Source organism: Bubalus bubalis, chromosome 11 (genome assembly GCF_019923935.1).
Source record: "Bubalus bubalis isolate 160015118507 breed Murrah chromosome 11, NDDB_SH_1, whole genome shotgun sequence".
NCBI classification, from domain to species: Eukaryota; Metazoa; Chordata; class Mammalia; order Artiodactyla; family Bovidae; genus Bubalus; species Bubalus bubalis.
The window spans coordinates 65,222,585-65,239,909 of record NC_059167.1 but is presented as its reverse complement, the minus strand read 5'-3'; the positions used below and the strand labels follow the sequence as shown (position 1 = coordinate 65,239,909).

General features: G+C 39.7%; 1 protein-coding gene across 14 annotated transcripts in view; it reads right to left on the bottom strand.

Annotated features, from left to right (window-relative positions):
* The window catches only part of TTBK2 (tau tubulin kinase 2), a 145,376-nt gene that overhangs the window by 30,437 nt on the left and 97,614 nt on the right, over positions 1-17,325 (bottom strand). For all 14 annotated transcript variants that reach the window (XM_044925158.2, XM_044925155.2, XM_044925154.2 and 11 more), the window contains 2 exons: positions 14,967-15,059; positions 14,295-14,420 (listed from right to left, as the gene is read on the bottom strand). In XM_044925158.2, the coding sequence (XP_044781093.1) occupies positions 14,295-14,420; positions 14,967-15,059 (219 nt within the window). The remainder of the gene's footprint in view (positions 1-14,294; positions 14,421-14,966; positions 15,060-17,325) is intronic.

Sequence of the window (17,325 nt, the reverse complement as noted above, 5' to 3'; positions counted from 1 at the left end):
CCTCATAGATTCACCTTGCACTTTTCCTGCCCCAGACCTGAAATCAGTACTTCTTCACTGGAGGATTTTTACAAGGGTCTGTTTCAGGCTTCAAAAATATTGCTCTAAGAAGTGGAGAACAGATGCCATAAATAAGGAGGGGGATGAGGGTGCCAGGATCAGATGACCAGTTAGGAGGCTCCTGTCACTGAACCTGAGTGGGAACAGTGGAGGTGATAAGAAGTGGTAGGATTAGGACATAGTTTGTAGAGCCAACAGAACTTACTGACAGAGTAGATGAAAGCTGTAAAAGTAAAGAAAGAATAAAGAAAAATTTGTATTTCTGACCTGAGCTCCCGGATACATGGTGGTACCATTTAATGAGATGGAAAGTAGTGAATCTGAGGATTGGGATGTTTAAAGTTTTATGGAGTTTAGAGAGGAATAGGGAATACAGATACAAATTTGAGAGTCATCAGTGTATTGATATTACTAGGTATTATTTAAAACCATAGACTAGATGATATGATCTAAGTAGAGTAGGCTTCAAGGGCTAAGGCCAAGGGCATTGCAACATTTAGATGGAAAGATGAGGTGGACTCAGCAAATGAAACCAAGGAGTGGCCAGTGAGGCAAGAAATGGGTATGTGGGGTTGACCAAGTGAAGAAACCACCTCAACAAGGAGATAGTCAAATGCTATCAATTATAAACTTAACAGTTATTTCTGATTATTTAATTGATTTCACCCAGACTGTAGGCTCCAAGAGGCTGGTACATGGCTCATCTTGTTCATCACTGTATCGAATATAATGCCTTCTATCAAAGAGTGTCATATTGTGATTTATATGAAATATATATCTGGTCATTTAAAAGACCCAAAATATATTTCTCATATATATTTGGTCTTTGTCCACAGTTCCTGACTCACAGCTCCCCAAACTCTTGAAATTTTCTGAGAGATAAGAGCAATGGGAGCACTTTTTGTTATAGTATTTGATCTCTAGTCCTCAGTTCCTGAAATCACTTCAGAGCCATAAAGGGGAAATGGGTGTCTTCTTATTCATAACAAGCTCCTTTCTACCATAACTGGGTTTATGTTACTAAGGTGACTTTTGGAAAGCACCAAAGGATGGAGGCCGCTCTTCAGAGGAACCAACCATATGATTAGAGGGTTGGAACTTTCAGTCCCACACTTGTGTCCTCCAGGGGAAGGAAGGCGGCTGAAGGTTGAATAAATTACCAAGGGTCAGGGAACTCTGCTCAACAGTATATAACAATCTAAAGGGAGAAAGAATTTCAAAAAGAATAGCTACATGTACATGTATTACTGAATCACTGCTGTACGACACACTGTTGATCAAACTACACTCCAAAATAAACTAAAAAGTTAAAAAACAAAAACAAAAAATTTTTTTAAATGACCAGTGGTCAATGATTTAATAAATCATACCTATGTAATGAAACCTCCATAAAAACCCAAAGTATAGGGTTCAGAGACCTTCTGGGTTGGTTAGTATGTGGAGGTGCTCAGAGAATGGTGCCTTAGAGAGGGCAGGAAAGCTCCACACCCTCTCCTCATACCTTGTTATATGCAGTTCTTCTATCTGGCTGCTTAAGTTATATCCTTTGTAATGAAATGGTAATCTAGTGGAAAACTGGTTTCCCACAACCTGGGAGCCACTCCAGCAAGTTAATCAAACTCAAGGAGGGAATCATGGGACCCTCATAACTTACAGCCATTCAGTCAGAAATAGACATGACAGCTAGGACTTGCAATTAGCCTCTGAAGTGGAGGGCAGTCTCCTGGAAATAAGTCATTAACCTGTGGAAATTGATACTACTTATCTGTGGGTAGATGGTGTCAGAACTGAGTTGAATTTTAGGAACTCAGCTGGTGTCAGAGAATCGCTTGGTGGTATGGAGGGAAAAAACCATGTTGGAATTGTGGGTGAATATCCCTTAAATAGTATCTAAAAACTGTTAAAGAATGAACTTTTATTTGTAATAATATTTACTATCAGATTCACATGATCTTTTTGTCTAAGTCTCAAAGAAAAAAATAATAAATGTAGAAAAGAAAACTAAAAGTTAAAATGAATTGGGAAAGGCCTAGTTATAAAACCTGGGAATTTTTACTTTGGCCCTGTTTTTCTTGGCATAAACTATCTGTGTTACAGCTCAGACTTTTCGCAAATTGTCAGAGGTAGAGGCTTCAGAAAACAAAGGATGAAAGGGAAATGGACTGAAACCCTACACATATAAGAACGGAAGAGGCAGACTTTGGACCCCTTTCCTGACTCTGGACCCTGAGATACTCATAGGTCCCACAGAGTGAGACGCTTCTTTCCTGAAAAGTGGAGTTCTGGTCGTGGGGTCAGCATCTGCCTTGCTGCGTGAGTACTCAGACTGCTACTGCTCAGTGTTGTGCTGGTACTGGGTGGTGACAGGAACGGCTCTAAACAGTTTTTATTGCCAGATGTCCTTTTATCATGGAATTCCTTACATTTATTATAGTATTGAATGTTTTAGAAATGTAGCATTTATGCCATTGGGCCTCAAGTAAGAAATAGCTCGTTACTACGATGATGATACTGGAAACCTGCAGGAAGGATGCAGGGCACAGAACAAAGGAAATAGGAGGAGAGCTAAAAGCGCTGAAGCACTGAAGGCACCCTACTGAGAACAAATGGTCAGATGATTAGAGCTCTGCAGATACATTTCAAATGCAGCAGAATAATTTTCTAATTCAGGACTATGGTTGCTCCAAATCCTAAACTTCAACAGATTGGGATGGGATAAACAGGACAGGTCAAGGACTTTTCCAATCAGAACAGGAGCTCATTGTGCTCCTGTTTCTTTTTCCTGTTTCCTTTTTCTCAAACTGAAAAGGAAGCAGAGCAAAATCTGAAGAAACCTTCCAGATGATTCTGACACTTCCCTCTAGGAAGGCATGATCTGTATCTCTCCATTGAGAATTACTGGAGTCTTGTATACATCTGCCTGGAGAAGGCAATGGCACCCCACCCCAGTACTCTTGCCTGGAGAATCCCAGGGAGAGGGGAGCCTGGTGGGCTGCCGTCTATGGGGTCGCACAGAGTCGGACACGACTGAAGCGACTTAGCAGCAGCAGCAGCAGTATACATCTGACTCCTTTACTTCTTTTATTTAATAATATATTCTTAGAAAATACAAACTTATCTACAGAGTCCAGGTTTCTCAAATTAGGGTAATGTGTACCCTCAGGGGATGCAGCCATATACCAGAGAGTTTAAAAGTCATTTGATAAATGTGGCACAGTTTCCTAGAGAATTTTATTCAGAGGTAAGACACTTAATATATTTTATAATACAATGAACACAAGGAAGTTAGAAAGCAAAATTCATAGGAACCTTTAGGATAAATCAGAATGCAGAGAAGTTGTGGACTCATGGCTGACATTTTAAGACTGGTCCCAGACCTCTTGAGAACATGCTCATACTTTGCTGCAATAGGAGAAATCGGTGAAACAGTGTGAGAAACTCTAGAAGCATTAACATCACTAGGAAGCTGAATCTTCCTTGAATGGAAGTAGGGACAGGAGGGAGGTTGGGGGAAGGAGACTGGGGTTGGGGGTGTGGAGAAAAGACGAGGGAGGGCCTGAGCAAGGTCTAGACAGACAACAGTGCAGTGTTATTTTTTATGTGGTTACCGTTGTTGATTATTTGGGTCAACTGTCTATCCAGGTTCACTTACAAATAAGAGGTAGTTGTTTCTCTTAATCCTAATTCTAATGGGATATACAATAAAATGTTTTTTCTAAAGCAAATTATTCAAGACACAAAGTACATAAAAATCAAGTACTACGTCTGAGCAATTAGATTCTGATTAATTTTGATTTTCTACCTTTCTGTAATTTCCAAACTTCTTTTATGACATGTATTGCTTTCAATAACAAGAAAAAATTGAACAGAAATGCATTATCTAAAATAAGTTAATTGTATACATAAGCAGGTGTAGTCCACAAAAATGCATGGTGCAGCTCCTGCCACATGGAATACCTTATTCTTCATGGTGATCAGTCATCTGACAAAGACAGAGTGCCTGAGGGAGCATTATGTCCCCTCTCCTTATCCTTAGCACAAATGAATCGGCAGCTTTTCATATTTACCTCCACATGAAACCCCAGTTTGCCCTTTCAAAGAAAATGCAGATAAAGTCCAATTACTGTAAAAACAAGAACTATTTGCAATGTGATATTGGGGACTGAGAAGTCTGATTGCTGAATAATCAGTTAATAAATGGTAAATTAATGGATCAATAAAGCACTTAACCAGTAGAGCACAATGGCAATGCAGTCTTGGCTGTTTCAAAGATAGATTATAGCAAAAGAAACTGCCTCACTTCAGTGATAAGTAGATGCAATAGAGGAAAAGAAAGGGTCTACATTTCTCTCTTCCAGGAATTTTTTAGCAGCATTGGTAGAGGAAAAACAAAACAAAACAAAACAAACTGCATCCTTTGGAGAAAAGAACCGAAAAAAGAAGAGAGATCAAATAAAGAGAATGAGTTGAAGAAGCTGCAGAGTTTTAGGCTGTTTTCACCACTTATAAGATACTAGAACAACTCAGGAGTGCCCCCGGTTGGCTGCCCCAGGGCAGCTGAGGCGGCATGAGGCAGCCTCAGCCACTGTGCTGCCTGTTACCAAGGTCATTTTTCAGGTGCTCATCAGCCCACGAGGTAGACTGGCAATGTCTAAGCTTTAAGATGTCTCCTAAAATGCCCAGTGAAAAAGATAAACAACATTTCCTTTTTGCCTTAACAGGACAAAGCAGCATAAGAAGTTCTCTTATTAATATTAATAACATAGAAGTAATGCTGAGTAGAATACAAGAATGAAAAGTAAGATAATTGTAAGCAAATGCAGTGTCCCTGGGGGACATGTAAAACCTCTTCAGGTTAACATGATGCTTTACAATTCATAAAACAGTCTCACAATTATCTCATTTATATCCTAACAACACTGTGGGGTAGGTATTTTCACCATTTCACAGGCGAAAAAGAAAACAGGCTTAGGAAAGCCATACAAATGGCGTGTAGCAAAGCTCCAGCTGAAACAGATCTTTTAAACTCAGTGTCATTTCTACCACATAAGAGTTACAGCTGGTCAGCAGGTGTTGGGCTGTACTCTGCAAACCTGCAAACCCTGTAATTGCCATGCCTCAAGACTGAAGAAAGAGCCAAGAGACAGTGACAGAGATATCAGTGGTTTACTGGATAGGATATCTTACACATCTGCAGCAAAATGGTCCTGGAGCAACACCTCGCAGTGCCTGGCAGACAGCAGGCAGACCATGGCAGCAATCGTCACTCCTAGGGGATGAAGGAGGCTACCACTTGCAGGGGAAACTGACATCAGATTGGCTCAGCAGTTACCAGGGAAACCAGCAACTGGGGCAAATCCCTCAGAGCCCTCAGATTTACAACCATCACAAGGGCTGATGGCTCTCTTTAATAAACAAGGAAGCAGAATCATTCTTGGCTAAGGACTAGAACAATCACTAGCTGGGGCAGGGGGCAAGGATGTTCCTGTGAGAAGGGTATAGGTGGGAAGCAAGAACTGGTTGAACAGGGGATGTGCAGAGAGCAAGAGAAGAGCCATGTTAAGTGGTGTGACCATACAACAGGCAAGGCAAAAACAGTATAAAATTGAAATTATCCTTGAAAGCTTCTTAAGATGCCCACAAAGTACAGGACAGTAGTTGTACTAGATGCAAAATAGCTCGTTCTTCCCTCAGCATTGGGAGAGACTTCTATTTCTTCAGATGAATGTGAATGAAGCTACCTACATTTAGGGGCTATACTGTACCCCCAAACTACTTTTCTTTTAAACATAAGAATCACACTCAGTACAGCCTGATTGCTGTTAATGAGTGACAGCATGAGGCAACAGCAGATTCACAAGGGCTCTGCACCCTCACCCTCAGGACAGGGCATGGCTGGCTGAGCCAAAGCACAGGCAGAATCACAGACACCATAAAACTGCTGCATCTCCTGAATGTGCAGCTGAATTTAAGTGAGTCTAGTAAATATGGGTATTCTGTGACTGTATTGTATTCTATAGTTATATCAAATACCCATTCATTGGCTCAGACATACGCTGAATGCCTAAGATGCTGGGTGCTAGGAATGCAAGAATGAACAAAGCAGTCTTGTCTCCAGAGTGTCTGCATTTAACAGAAGCAATAATCAGATTAAGCAGAGTTTGTTCAATTTGGCAAACTTTCATTAAATGACTGTCACTGTGCTAATTTCTTGAGAAAACTGAACTAAATGTGCAAGGTCCTGGCTCTAATGGAGTTTATCTAGAAAGGTGACACAACAAAGTACTGTTCTCAGAGTTTAGCATAAGAAATCGTTCCTGTCTGAAAGCAATCAGAGGAGACTGTTGCATCTGAGTCGGGCCTTCAACTTCATAAGACAAGCAAGCAGCATTATAAAACACAGGCATTCCAGGCAGGACAAGCTGGAAGAAGGGCCAGGAGTCCCATCTGACTGCACTGAGGAGTCCAATAAAGCTGATACACATTAAGTACAACTGAGAATGAAGGAGATAATTAGAAGACGGAAAGCAAGAATTTATCCACTTCTATCTCCACTGCTTATACCCAAGTCAAGACCATTATGGTTCCCTTGCCTCCTGCCCAGGAAGGCGCCACCTCTTGCAATTAGAACTGAGCCAATGTGATGTAGTTCTGGTAACAGAGTACCAGCCAAAGTGCTCAGATCACTTCCAGGTCTGTTCTTAAACCCCCAAACCATTATCTATACTTGCTCTTCCCTTTCCTGATGACTGTAAAGGCCATGGATTAAAGATAGCAGAGTTAAAATATGGGTGGAGCCTGGTTGTTCAAGGTACCACTAGAGTTGCCCAAGAGAGAGGCCCAACTTAACGACACTGTTTTGTGAGCAAAGAAAAAAAAAAAAAAAACCTGTGGTGTTAAAACACTGATTTTTAAAATATTTCTTTCCAAGGTACAGCTCAGTCTCTCTCAATACCTTCCTATGTAGTCTCTAACTCGCTGCCTCATTTGAACGCACACAACTACAAAAGCAATCCTCTTCAAACACAAACTGGATCACCATGTTCCTGTTTGTTAGACTTGCAGGGCTTCCTGTTGCACCAGCATAAAATGAAATGCCCAACAAGACTGGCAAGGCCCTGTATCACCTGGCTTCTGCCCTCCTTTGCAACCTCATCTCAAACTACTCTCTCCCCTCATTTACCACACTCTATATGCACATGTTTCTCCTCTTGCTTATAACCTTCTTCCTCCTGTTTTTGCTCTCCACGTGGCCATTATAGTCCCATTTTTTAGGGCTCAGCTTACGTGGGCAGCCTAAGAGAGAACGAGAGAGAAACCTTCCAACACCTTATTTTATGGGACGGTCCCCCTTGTTACTCTCTAGACCAGCCTCTTGTTTGCTTCAAAAGCAGCCCATCTGTACCTTCTAAAAATTGAACTCTGTTGTTATTAGAGTCAGGGGAGCCTAAAACACCTCTAAGTCCCCCAAAGCAAGAGGCAAGCCTGCTGAATTTTGATGGAAGCACTGTATAAATAGTCCTGTTCCTAAACCTGGAAGGTATATCAAGATTAAGGACACCTGGATGGCTTCCTCGCTCATGTCTTTTGATGTTAGCAATCCTCTGGCAGTGTATGAAATGGCTCATCTACACATTTTACTTTCAGGCTCACCAATGATGTGTATATTTATGGGTTTCATTAGTCTTCTCAATTTGCTCATTGATGTGGAGGAATTCAAGATAGATAAAACTGCCCAAGGCAACCCTCAGAAATAGCTCTCTTTCTCAAAACACTTTAAAAGGATTTATTTAAATCATAAGATGGCAACAGCAAGACTGAATATTTTTATCACTATCTACATTTCTGAAAAAGTTCACCCAGCACTTTTTAAAAAAACTTAAAATTTGAAATATAAATTCATAGGAAATCATAAAAACAGTACAAAGAAGTTCGCTTTACCTAGTTTGCCGTAATGGTGATATCTTAAATAACTAGAGTACAATGTCTAAAACAGGAGAATAACATTGTTACAATCCAGAGAGTTTATCAAATGTCACCAGTTTTAGCTGTACTTACGTGAAGAGCTGACTCATTTGAAAAGACCCTGACGCTGGGAAAGATTGAGGGCAGGAGGAGAAGGGGATGACAGAGGAGGAGATGGTTGAATGGCATTACCCACTCAATGGACATGGGTTTGGGTGAACTCCGGGAGTTGGTGATGGACAGGGAGGCCCGTCATGCTGTGGTTCATGGGGTCGAAAAGAGTCAGACACAACTGAGCGACTGAACTGAACTGTGTGATTTTATGGTTCTATACAATTTTATCACCAGAGGAGATTCTTGGCCTAGCACTTGTCTCTTATAGTTGCTATACTTTCGAAAGCTAATAAAAACAATCCACAGGTTCTGTATCTGAGGATTTAACCAACCAAATTAAAAATATTAAAAAAAATCCAGAAAGTTCCCAAAAGCAAAACTTAAATTTACCAGCAACTAGTTTCAAGCATTTATATTGCACTGGAATGGGTGAATTTAACTCAGATGACCATTATATCTACTACTGTGGGCAAGAATCCCTTAGAAGAAATGGATTAGCCATCATGGTCAACAAGAGTCCGAAATGCAGTACTTGGATGCAATCTCAAAAACAACAGAATGATCTCTGTTCATTTCCAAGGTAAACCATTCATTATAACAGTAATCCAAGCCTATGCCCCAACCAGTAATGCTGAAGAAGCTGAAGTTGAACGGTTCTATGAAGACTTACAAGACCTTTTAGAACTAACACCCAAAAAAGATGTCCTTTTCATTATAGGTGACTGGAATGCCAAAGTAGGAAGTCAAGAAACACCTAGGGTTAACAGGCAAATTTGGCCTTGGAATACGGAATGAAGCAGGGCAAAGACTAATAGTGTTTTGCCAAGAGAACACACTGGTCATAGCAAACACCCTCTTCCAACAACACAAGAGAAGACTCTACACATGGACATCACGAGATGGTCAACACCAAAATCAGACTGATTATATTCTTTGCAGCCAAATATGGAGAAGCTCTATACAGTCAGCAAAAACAAGACTGGGAACTGACTGTGGCTCAGATCATGAACTCCTTATTGCCAAATTCAGACTGAAATTGAAGAAAGTAGGGAAAACCACTAGACCATTCAGGTATGACCTAAATCAATTCCTTATGATTATACACTGGAAGCAAGAAATAGATTTAAGGGCCTAGATCTGATAGATAGAGTGCCTGATGAACTATGGACTGAGGTTCATGACATTGTACAGGAGATAGGGATCAAGACCATTCCCATGGAAAAGAAATGCAAAAAAGGAAAGTGGCTGTCTGGGGAGGCCTTAAAAATAGCTGTGAAAAGAAGAGAAGCGAAAAGCAAAGGAGAAAAGCAAAGATACAGCATATGAATGCAGACTTCCAAAGAATAGCAAGGAGAGATAAGAAAGCCTTCCTCAGCGATCAATGCAAAGAAATAGAGGAAAACAACAGAATGGGAAAGACTGGAGATCTCCTCAAGAAAATGAGAGATACCAAGGGAACATTTCATGAAAAGGTGGGCTTGATAAAGGACAGAAATGGTATGGACCTAACAGAAGCAGAAGATATTAAGAAGAGGTGGCAAGAATACACAGAAGAACTGTACAAAAAAGATCTTCACGACTCAGATAATCACGATGGTGTGATCACTCACCTAGAACCAGACATCCTGGAATCGGAAGTCAAGTGGGCCTTAGATAGCATCACTACTAACAAAGCTAGTGGAGGAGATGGAATTCCAGTAGAGCTATTTCAAATCCTGAAAGATGATGCTGTGAAAGTGCTGCACTCAATATGCCAGCAAATTTGGAAAACTCAGCAGTGGCCACAGGACTGGGAAAGGTCAGTTTTCATTCCAATCCCAAAGAAAGGCAATGCCAAAGAATGCTCAAACTACCGCACAATTGCACTCATCTCACATGCTAGTAAGGAATGCTCAAAATTCTCCAAGCCAGGCTTCAGCAATACGTGAACCATGAACTTCCAGATGTTCAAGCTGGTTTTAGAAAAGGCAGGGGAACCAGAGATCAAATTGCCAACATCTGCTGGATCATCGAAAAAGCAAGAGAGTTCCAGAAAAACATCTATTTCTGCTTTATTGACTATGCCAAAGCCTCTGACTGTGTAGATCACAATAAACTGTGGAAAATTCTGAAAGAGATGGGAATACCAGACCACCTGACCTGCCTCTTGAGAAACCTATATGCAGGTCAGGAAGCAACTGTTAGAACTGGACATGGAACAACAGACTGGTTCCAAATAGGAAAAGGAGTACGTCAAGACTGTATATTGTCACCCTGCTTATTTAACTTATATGCAGAGTACATCATGAGAAACGCTGGACTAGAAGAAGCACAAGCTGGAATCAAGATTGCCGGGAGAAATACCAATAACCTCAGATATGCAGATGATACCACCCTTATGGCAGAAAGTGAAGAGGAACTCAAAAGCCTCTTGATGAAAGTGAAAGAGGAGAGTGAAAAAGTTGGCTTAAAGCTCAACATTCAGAAAACTAAGATCATGGCATCCAGTCCCATCACTTCATGGGAAATAGATGGGGAAACAGTGGAAACAGTGGTAGACTTTATTTTTTGGGGCTCTAAGATCACTGCAGATGGTGATTGCAGTCATGAAATTAAATGACGCTTACTCCTTGGAAGGAAAGTTATGACCACCCTAGGTAACATTAAATAGCAGAGATATTACTTTGCCAACAAAGGTCCGTCTAGTCAAGGCTATGGTTTTTCCAGTGGTCATGTATGGATTTGAGAGTTGGACTGTGAAGAAAGCTGAGTGTCAAAGAATTGATGCTTTTGAACTGTGGTGTTGGAGAAGACTCTTGAGAGTCCCTTGGATTGCAAGGAGATCCAACCCGTCCATTGTGAAGGAGATCAGTCCTGGGTGTTCACTGGAAGGACTGATGCTGAAGCTGAAACTCCAATATTTTGGCCACCTCATGCGAAGAGTTGACTCATTGGAAAAGACTCTGATGCTGGGAGGGACTGGGGGCAGGAGGAGAAGGGGGCGAAAGAGAATGAGATGGCTGGATGGCATCACCGACTCGATGGACATGAGTTTGCGTGAACTCTGGGAGTTGGTGATGGACAGGGAGGCCTGGCATGCTGCGATTCATGGGGTCGCAAAGAGTCGGACATGACTGAGCAACTGAACTGAACTGAACTGAGGTTTTACAAGCAATCTCGAGATGAGTTAAAGTATATGACAGGATGTGCGAAAGTTATATACAAGTATTATGCTGTTTTATATGAGGGAGTTGAGGACCAGTAATCCCCGGGGGCCTGGAACCAATCCCCTGCAGATATCAAGGGTTGACCATACTCATAGTAAGATACATTTACTTTAATTTAACTACAATTTTAACATCTTCACCTTCAGTTTAACAGACAGAAAACAGGATTTATGTATTCATGAGAGCTGATTTTTCTTACATTTCTTGAGCAGGAGATTATTAGGCAAAGTACGATTCAATTTTCTTAGCATTTGTTGAAAATTTAGGTGCCAGGCACAGTGTCAGGAGAGTATGGGATAATAAAAACAAAGTAAGACACAGCTGTACCTCCAGGATTTAAAAGCCAGTAGGGACGTACTAAGTATAAATTTGGATGTAATTCCCCCAAACACCATAGTGCTTTCCAAAAGCGAATGTCAGCCTTTATTCAAACTGAGACGTGCATGAGATTCCCAGTAGACAGCATCAATCCTCTTGGTCTGCATGTGCTACAAGGGCAAGCACTAGCGGTTACTGGTAGGGTGCCGACAATATGCAACTTGTTAAGATAATAATGTTCTCTGGCAAGAAACCATGATTTTTAAGAATTCACAAACCACAGACATTCACAGTAAAAGTGGCTTTGGAAAACAACATCATTTAATACCTTGATTATGAAATATATTCCCTTTGGTCCTGTCTCAGAACATATAAAGTTGGAGACATATTGTTTATCTGACCTCTGATATAGCTAGGGAAGCAGTCACACTAAGTACTGGCATGGTTTTGGATTGCTGCTGGAGAAGGTTTGTTGCTGTTTTTAACTACACTGGTTGTTCAGTAAGGAATTTAAAATTTTGAAAGAACAGTAATTAAACTCAAATTCAGGAATGAATTCCAAATTATAATATTAACCATTAGACACCAGTAATTCACAAGAACATTCAAAGTAGAGTAATTTTTCTGAAAATGCAGACTGCAGCAGGGCATTGTGAGGAAAGCAGGAATCAGAAAGTGCAAAGGTCAGATCTTTCTGGACCTGGTATCACACTGCTACTAGTCATCAGAACATCTTTTAGTCACCAACACCTTTTTCCCAATTATCCTTCTCCCATCTACCTGCCCTCTGCTCCTACTCACTGCTTACGGAAGATCAAAGAGCAAAGAAGAATCAGAAAATGTTATGAAAATGTTATGCCTGCTCTCTCTTTTCTAAAATAGGGAAATTACTATACTTTCTATTGTTATCAGGTGACAGAATAACAGAGAAGCCTCTAAAAGAATGTCCAAATGAAAAACCAGAGAACAATATTTTGTAAATTTAAATTGTAGGTCTAAGTTTCAAACTTTAGCTGGTGAACATTATAGTCTTCTTTGGAATGTAGGCATAACTAAGCAGAGAATGTAATTAAAAACTTTTTTTGCTGTGGAACTAATACATCAAACTTTGTCAATAAAAAAATTATTACCACCCAAGATGAGAAAGTTGGAACAATTCCCAGCTCCTCCTGATTCTAGTCTTACAAGTAAAACTTCATTATTTCATTGCAAATAATGTGAACGCTACACATTTTAAAAATCCATATATAAAATATAAATATGAGAACATATTCCAAAGTGACTCATATACAATGTAGTTTTGCCATTTGTTAGCCTATATGTTATAACCCAAATAGCCACATAGAAAAGAACAACACAGGCTCACCTACTTAAGATCTCTAAGGACTCAAGACTGTATGTTGCCTCTCTGCTTTATATTCTATTTATATATTATACAAAAACTGCATTTTTCACAAAGAAATATTTATTATATGCAAATAAGTTCACTGTGCAGTAGACAGTCTTTTAGTCTTTGACACTGACAACACTTTAGAATATGAAACTTCCACTAGGGCTTCCCTGGTATCTCAGCAGTAAAGAATCCACCTGCTGATGCAGGAGACATGGGTTCAATCCCTGGTCGGGGAAGATACCTCATGCTGCAGGGCAACGAAGCCCATACGCCACCACTATTAAGCCTGTGATCTAGAGCCTGTGAACTGAAACTTTTGAGCCCGTGTGCTGCAACTACTGAAGCTCGTGAGCCCTAGAGCCTCTGCTCTGCAACAAGAGAAACCACTGCAATGAGAAGCCTGTGCACAGCAACTAGAGAGTAGCCCCTGCTCACTACAATAAGAGAAAGCCCATGCAGCAACAAAGACTCAGCACAGCCAAAAATAAATAACTTTTTAAAACTTTCATTAACAGGCAGTAAAGCCCATGTGTTGTCCTTTGTAGATAAAACTTATACACTGATATTATTATTCATCAATGTGTGCCTTGAATTTATGTTTTCAGTAGTAGTGATTATCTTGCATTAAGCTCTGACCAAGTTTCCCTTGAGAGCAACAGAATCTTCTGAAATTTAGCTGGTTGGGGTTTGATATGCAATTTATGGTAAGCCTAGTCACCCCTAATAGGCCTCACTAACTGATGCTCTTAGGAAATGTTTCACTGACCACAGACAAAATGGAGCCAGTAATCTTTACTGACTACTCTCCCATAGCATGTTAACACATGATATATAACCCTCAAGCCCTTAACAGATATATTCCTGATCTGGACATTTCCTTCTGGTCAACAAATTAGATATAGGATTTACATAATCTGAACTATCAGCAATTCAAAACTACCAAAAGAATCACAGCAGGAGCAGTTAGAATGCTACATGATAAACAAATCTAAAACTCTTAATGACATATGTTCATCCAGAAGGGAGAAAACACAAACATGTGCAGACATGGATAATGTCATCATCAGTTAATTTAACCACATTTCTCATGATGTATTAAAACAGTACTATTTTTAAAAAAGTATTATTCTAGGAACCACCTAACTCATTTACAACACCCTCAATGGTACAATGCTTGGTAAGAATAAATACTAAAAGAGAAAGAAGAATTAATCCACAGAACTCACAAAGATGATTACCTGGTAGTCTGGTTTTGTAAAATAATCCAACGAGGAAATGTGCTCCAGAAAGATGCTGAATTCTGGAGGGAGATGTTTCAACATAAGCCTGTGGTCATACCTCTCCTTAATAGAGCCCACTTGTTCCTGGGAAATAAAGAGAAAAGGAACCAAAGTCAATTTCTCTTGGAAGCTACACATTAAGAGCCTCTCAGTAACAGTCTCAAGGGGATATAAAATCGAACAATATAATGTGACAATTAAAAATTAAAAGGCTACTGACATTTCTTTTCTTGGCAACCATCAGTGTTTTTTCTGTTTTGTAGATATTCATTTGTGTCATATTTTAGATTCCACACTATAAGTGATATCATATGGTTATGTGTCTTTTTCTGACTTACTTCACTTAAAAGACCTAATTGACTTTAAAAAAGAAAAAAGAGAACTAGTGAAAATAAAGCTAAGAGAGCTCGAAATTTAATCAGAAATGACAGTTGTACTTAAATTAGCATTTTCATAGAAAAAGTTATAATATCAGCTCACAGAAAGAAAAATCTACATATTAGAATATAGTGAAAGGGTTGGAAAATGTTAATTCTTATACATAAGTATAATTTCAACAAAAAATGCCTACCCAGGAGAAATTTGTACTCCTTCCACTACCAAAACTGATGCTTCCATTTTCAAAATTACCTTGTCCTTTATTTTTCTCCAAGGGAGCTGACCAACCACAAATTCCACCAACATGTAGAACAAGGACCAAAGGTCATCATGTCTTCCCATTTCCTTCATAAGCAAAAGAGAATTCAGTCACATTACATTACTGCTCCTGTGAGTTCATTACATTGTCTAAGGCCTAACCATTGTGTTTTCATTTTCCCATAAAACTATCTGGCAGGTATATTTACATATCCATAGAGCTATAAAGCAATCTACATGGTAGAACAGATTTACTGAAAATTTTTTGATATAAAGAACACCCAAAAACCCAGAAATACTGGAAATAATGTATTTAAGAACCCATTAATTAATAAATGAGTTAATTAGTAAAGGAAGGCGGTTGCCAAGGAATTCAGAGAAGGGGGGAAGGGGAGTCAGTGCTAAGTGGGTACAGAATTTCAATGTTGCAAAACGACAAAGTTGAGAAATCTGGTGCAAAATAGTATGGATATATTTAACACTACTTAATTGTATGTATCAAAATGGTTAAGGCGGCAAATTGAATGTTATGTGTTCTTTACTACAATATAAAAAGAAGATGAAGCAGCAGCAAAGAAAATCTTTAGAACCAAAATGAAAAGAAAGCTGGAAACATGAAAAGCAACGTAAGACTGAAGCTTTGGTTTTGGCTGTTTGGAGGCATCTGTCACAGGTTTATCAACCAGGGTTGTATCAGTCATGAAGGGGACAGGTGTAAAAACATTAAGCCTACACAAGACAGGAGTTGCAACTGAGACACTGCCCCACCTCTCCCCCACCATATACCCAGGACCCTCAAAAGGGCTGTCTTTAATGCAATATTTGGTATGTATGTTATTACTACAATAATTTTATTCTTGGTAAAATTTGACCACTATCAAAGAGATAGTGTTTTTTTAAAACAAAAACAACAACAAAAAACAACATCCTGAGAATCTGTTACCATGGGCCTGCCCCTCACTCAGATTTGGGGTTTAAATTTATATTGTCTATGTGGTCTAGGAAACCAAGTCCAGAAATGGTGTTTTCTGGGTGATCCTATTCTGCAGTAATGACAGATGCAGATGAAAATCCTCTCAAGGTAAAAAAGCACCCTTAAATTTAGGCCTCTTTGAAATCTTACAGATAAAACCCTACCAGATCATTATTTGAAATAGCCCAGGTTCCTCTGTTCACAGGATTCTCCAGCAAAAATACTGGAGTGGGTTGCCATTTTCTTCTCCAGGGGATCTTCCTGACTCAGGGATCAAACCCACGTCTCCTGCATTGGTAGGCAAATTCTTTACCACTGAGCCACCAGGGAAGCCCTTAGGAAGCATTACAAATCTCAAAGAGAATAAATATAAAGAAATCCACACCAAGGCAGATTTGAACATTTCTATAGGACACCAAAGACAAAGAGAAGATACCAAAAGTAGTCAAGAAAAAAAAAAGATTATATGCAAATTTCCCTGGTGGCTCAGACGGTAAAAGCATCTACTTACAATGTAGAAGACTGGGGTTCTATCCCCGGGTGGGGAAGATCTCCTGGAGGAGGAAATGGCAACCCCCTCCAGTATTCTTGCCTGGAAAATTCCATGGATGGAGGAGCCTCATAGGCTACTGTCCATGGGGTCCCAAAGAGTTGGACACAACTGAGTGATTTCACTTTCACTTTTCACTTTCAACAAGAATTAAATGGACAAAGATCTCAGTAAGAACCACAGAACCAGAAGTAAAATAATTTCTTCAAAGTACTGTGATAAATGGGCTTCCCAGGTGGTGCAGTGGTAAAGAATCCTCCTGCTAAAGCCGGAGACATGGGTTTGATCCCTGTGTCAGGAAGATCCCCTGGAGTAGGAAATGACAACCCACTTCAGTAATCTTGCCTAGAAAATTCCATGTACAGAGGAGCCTAGTGGGCTACAATCCATGGGGTTGGAAAGAGTCGGCCATGATTGAGTGACGGAGCACACACACATTGCGATAAAACAAGTATTAACAAAGGATTAAAATGCAGGAAAACAATGAGATGAAGTAAATAGTATTCAAGTATTTTGAAAAGTCCTTGTATTGTTTGGAAATTATTCATGTTAAGTTTCAGATTCTCTAAATAAACCTGCTTTCACTTAAAAGAAAACAAAAAACAAACAAAAATGGTTAAGATTTAGGTACCCCCAAAATAGAAATGCAGTGCATTAAGTTTAGAAATGATCAAATCAAGGTCACAGAGCATGGAAGAAAGAAGTATATTAGAGTTACCTGGGAATTATTTTTAAACTAGACAACAATCTCTCAAGGTTCCACTAGTTGTATTCCTCTGTCACCATATACACTGACAATCAGTATGGTGAAGCTGTGCTACTGTATAAAG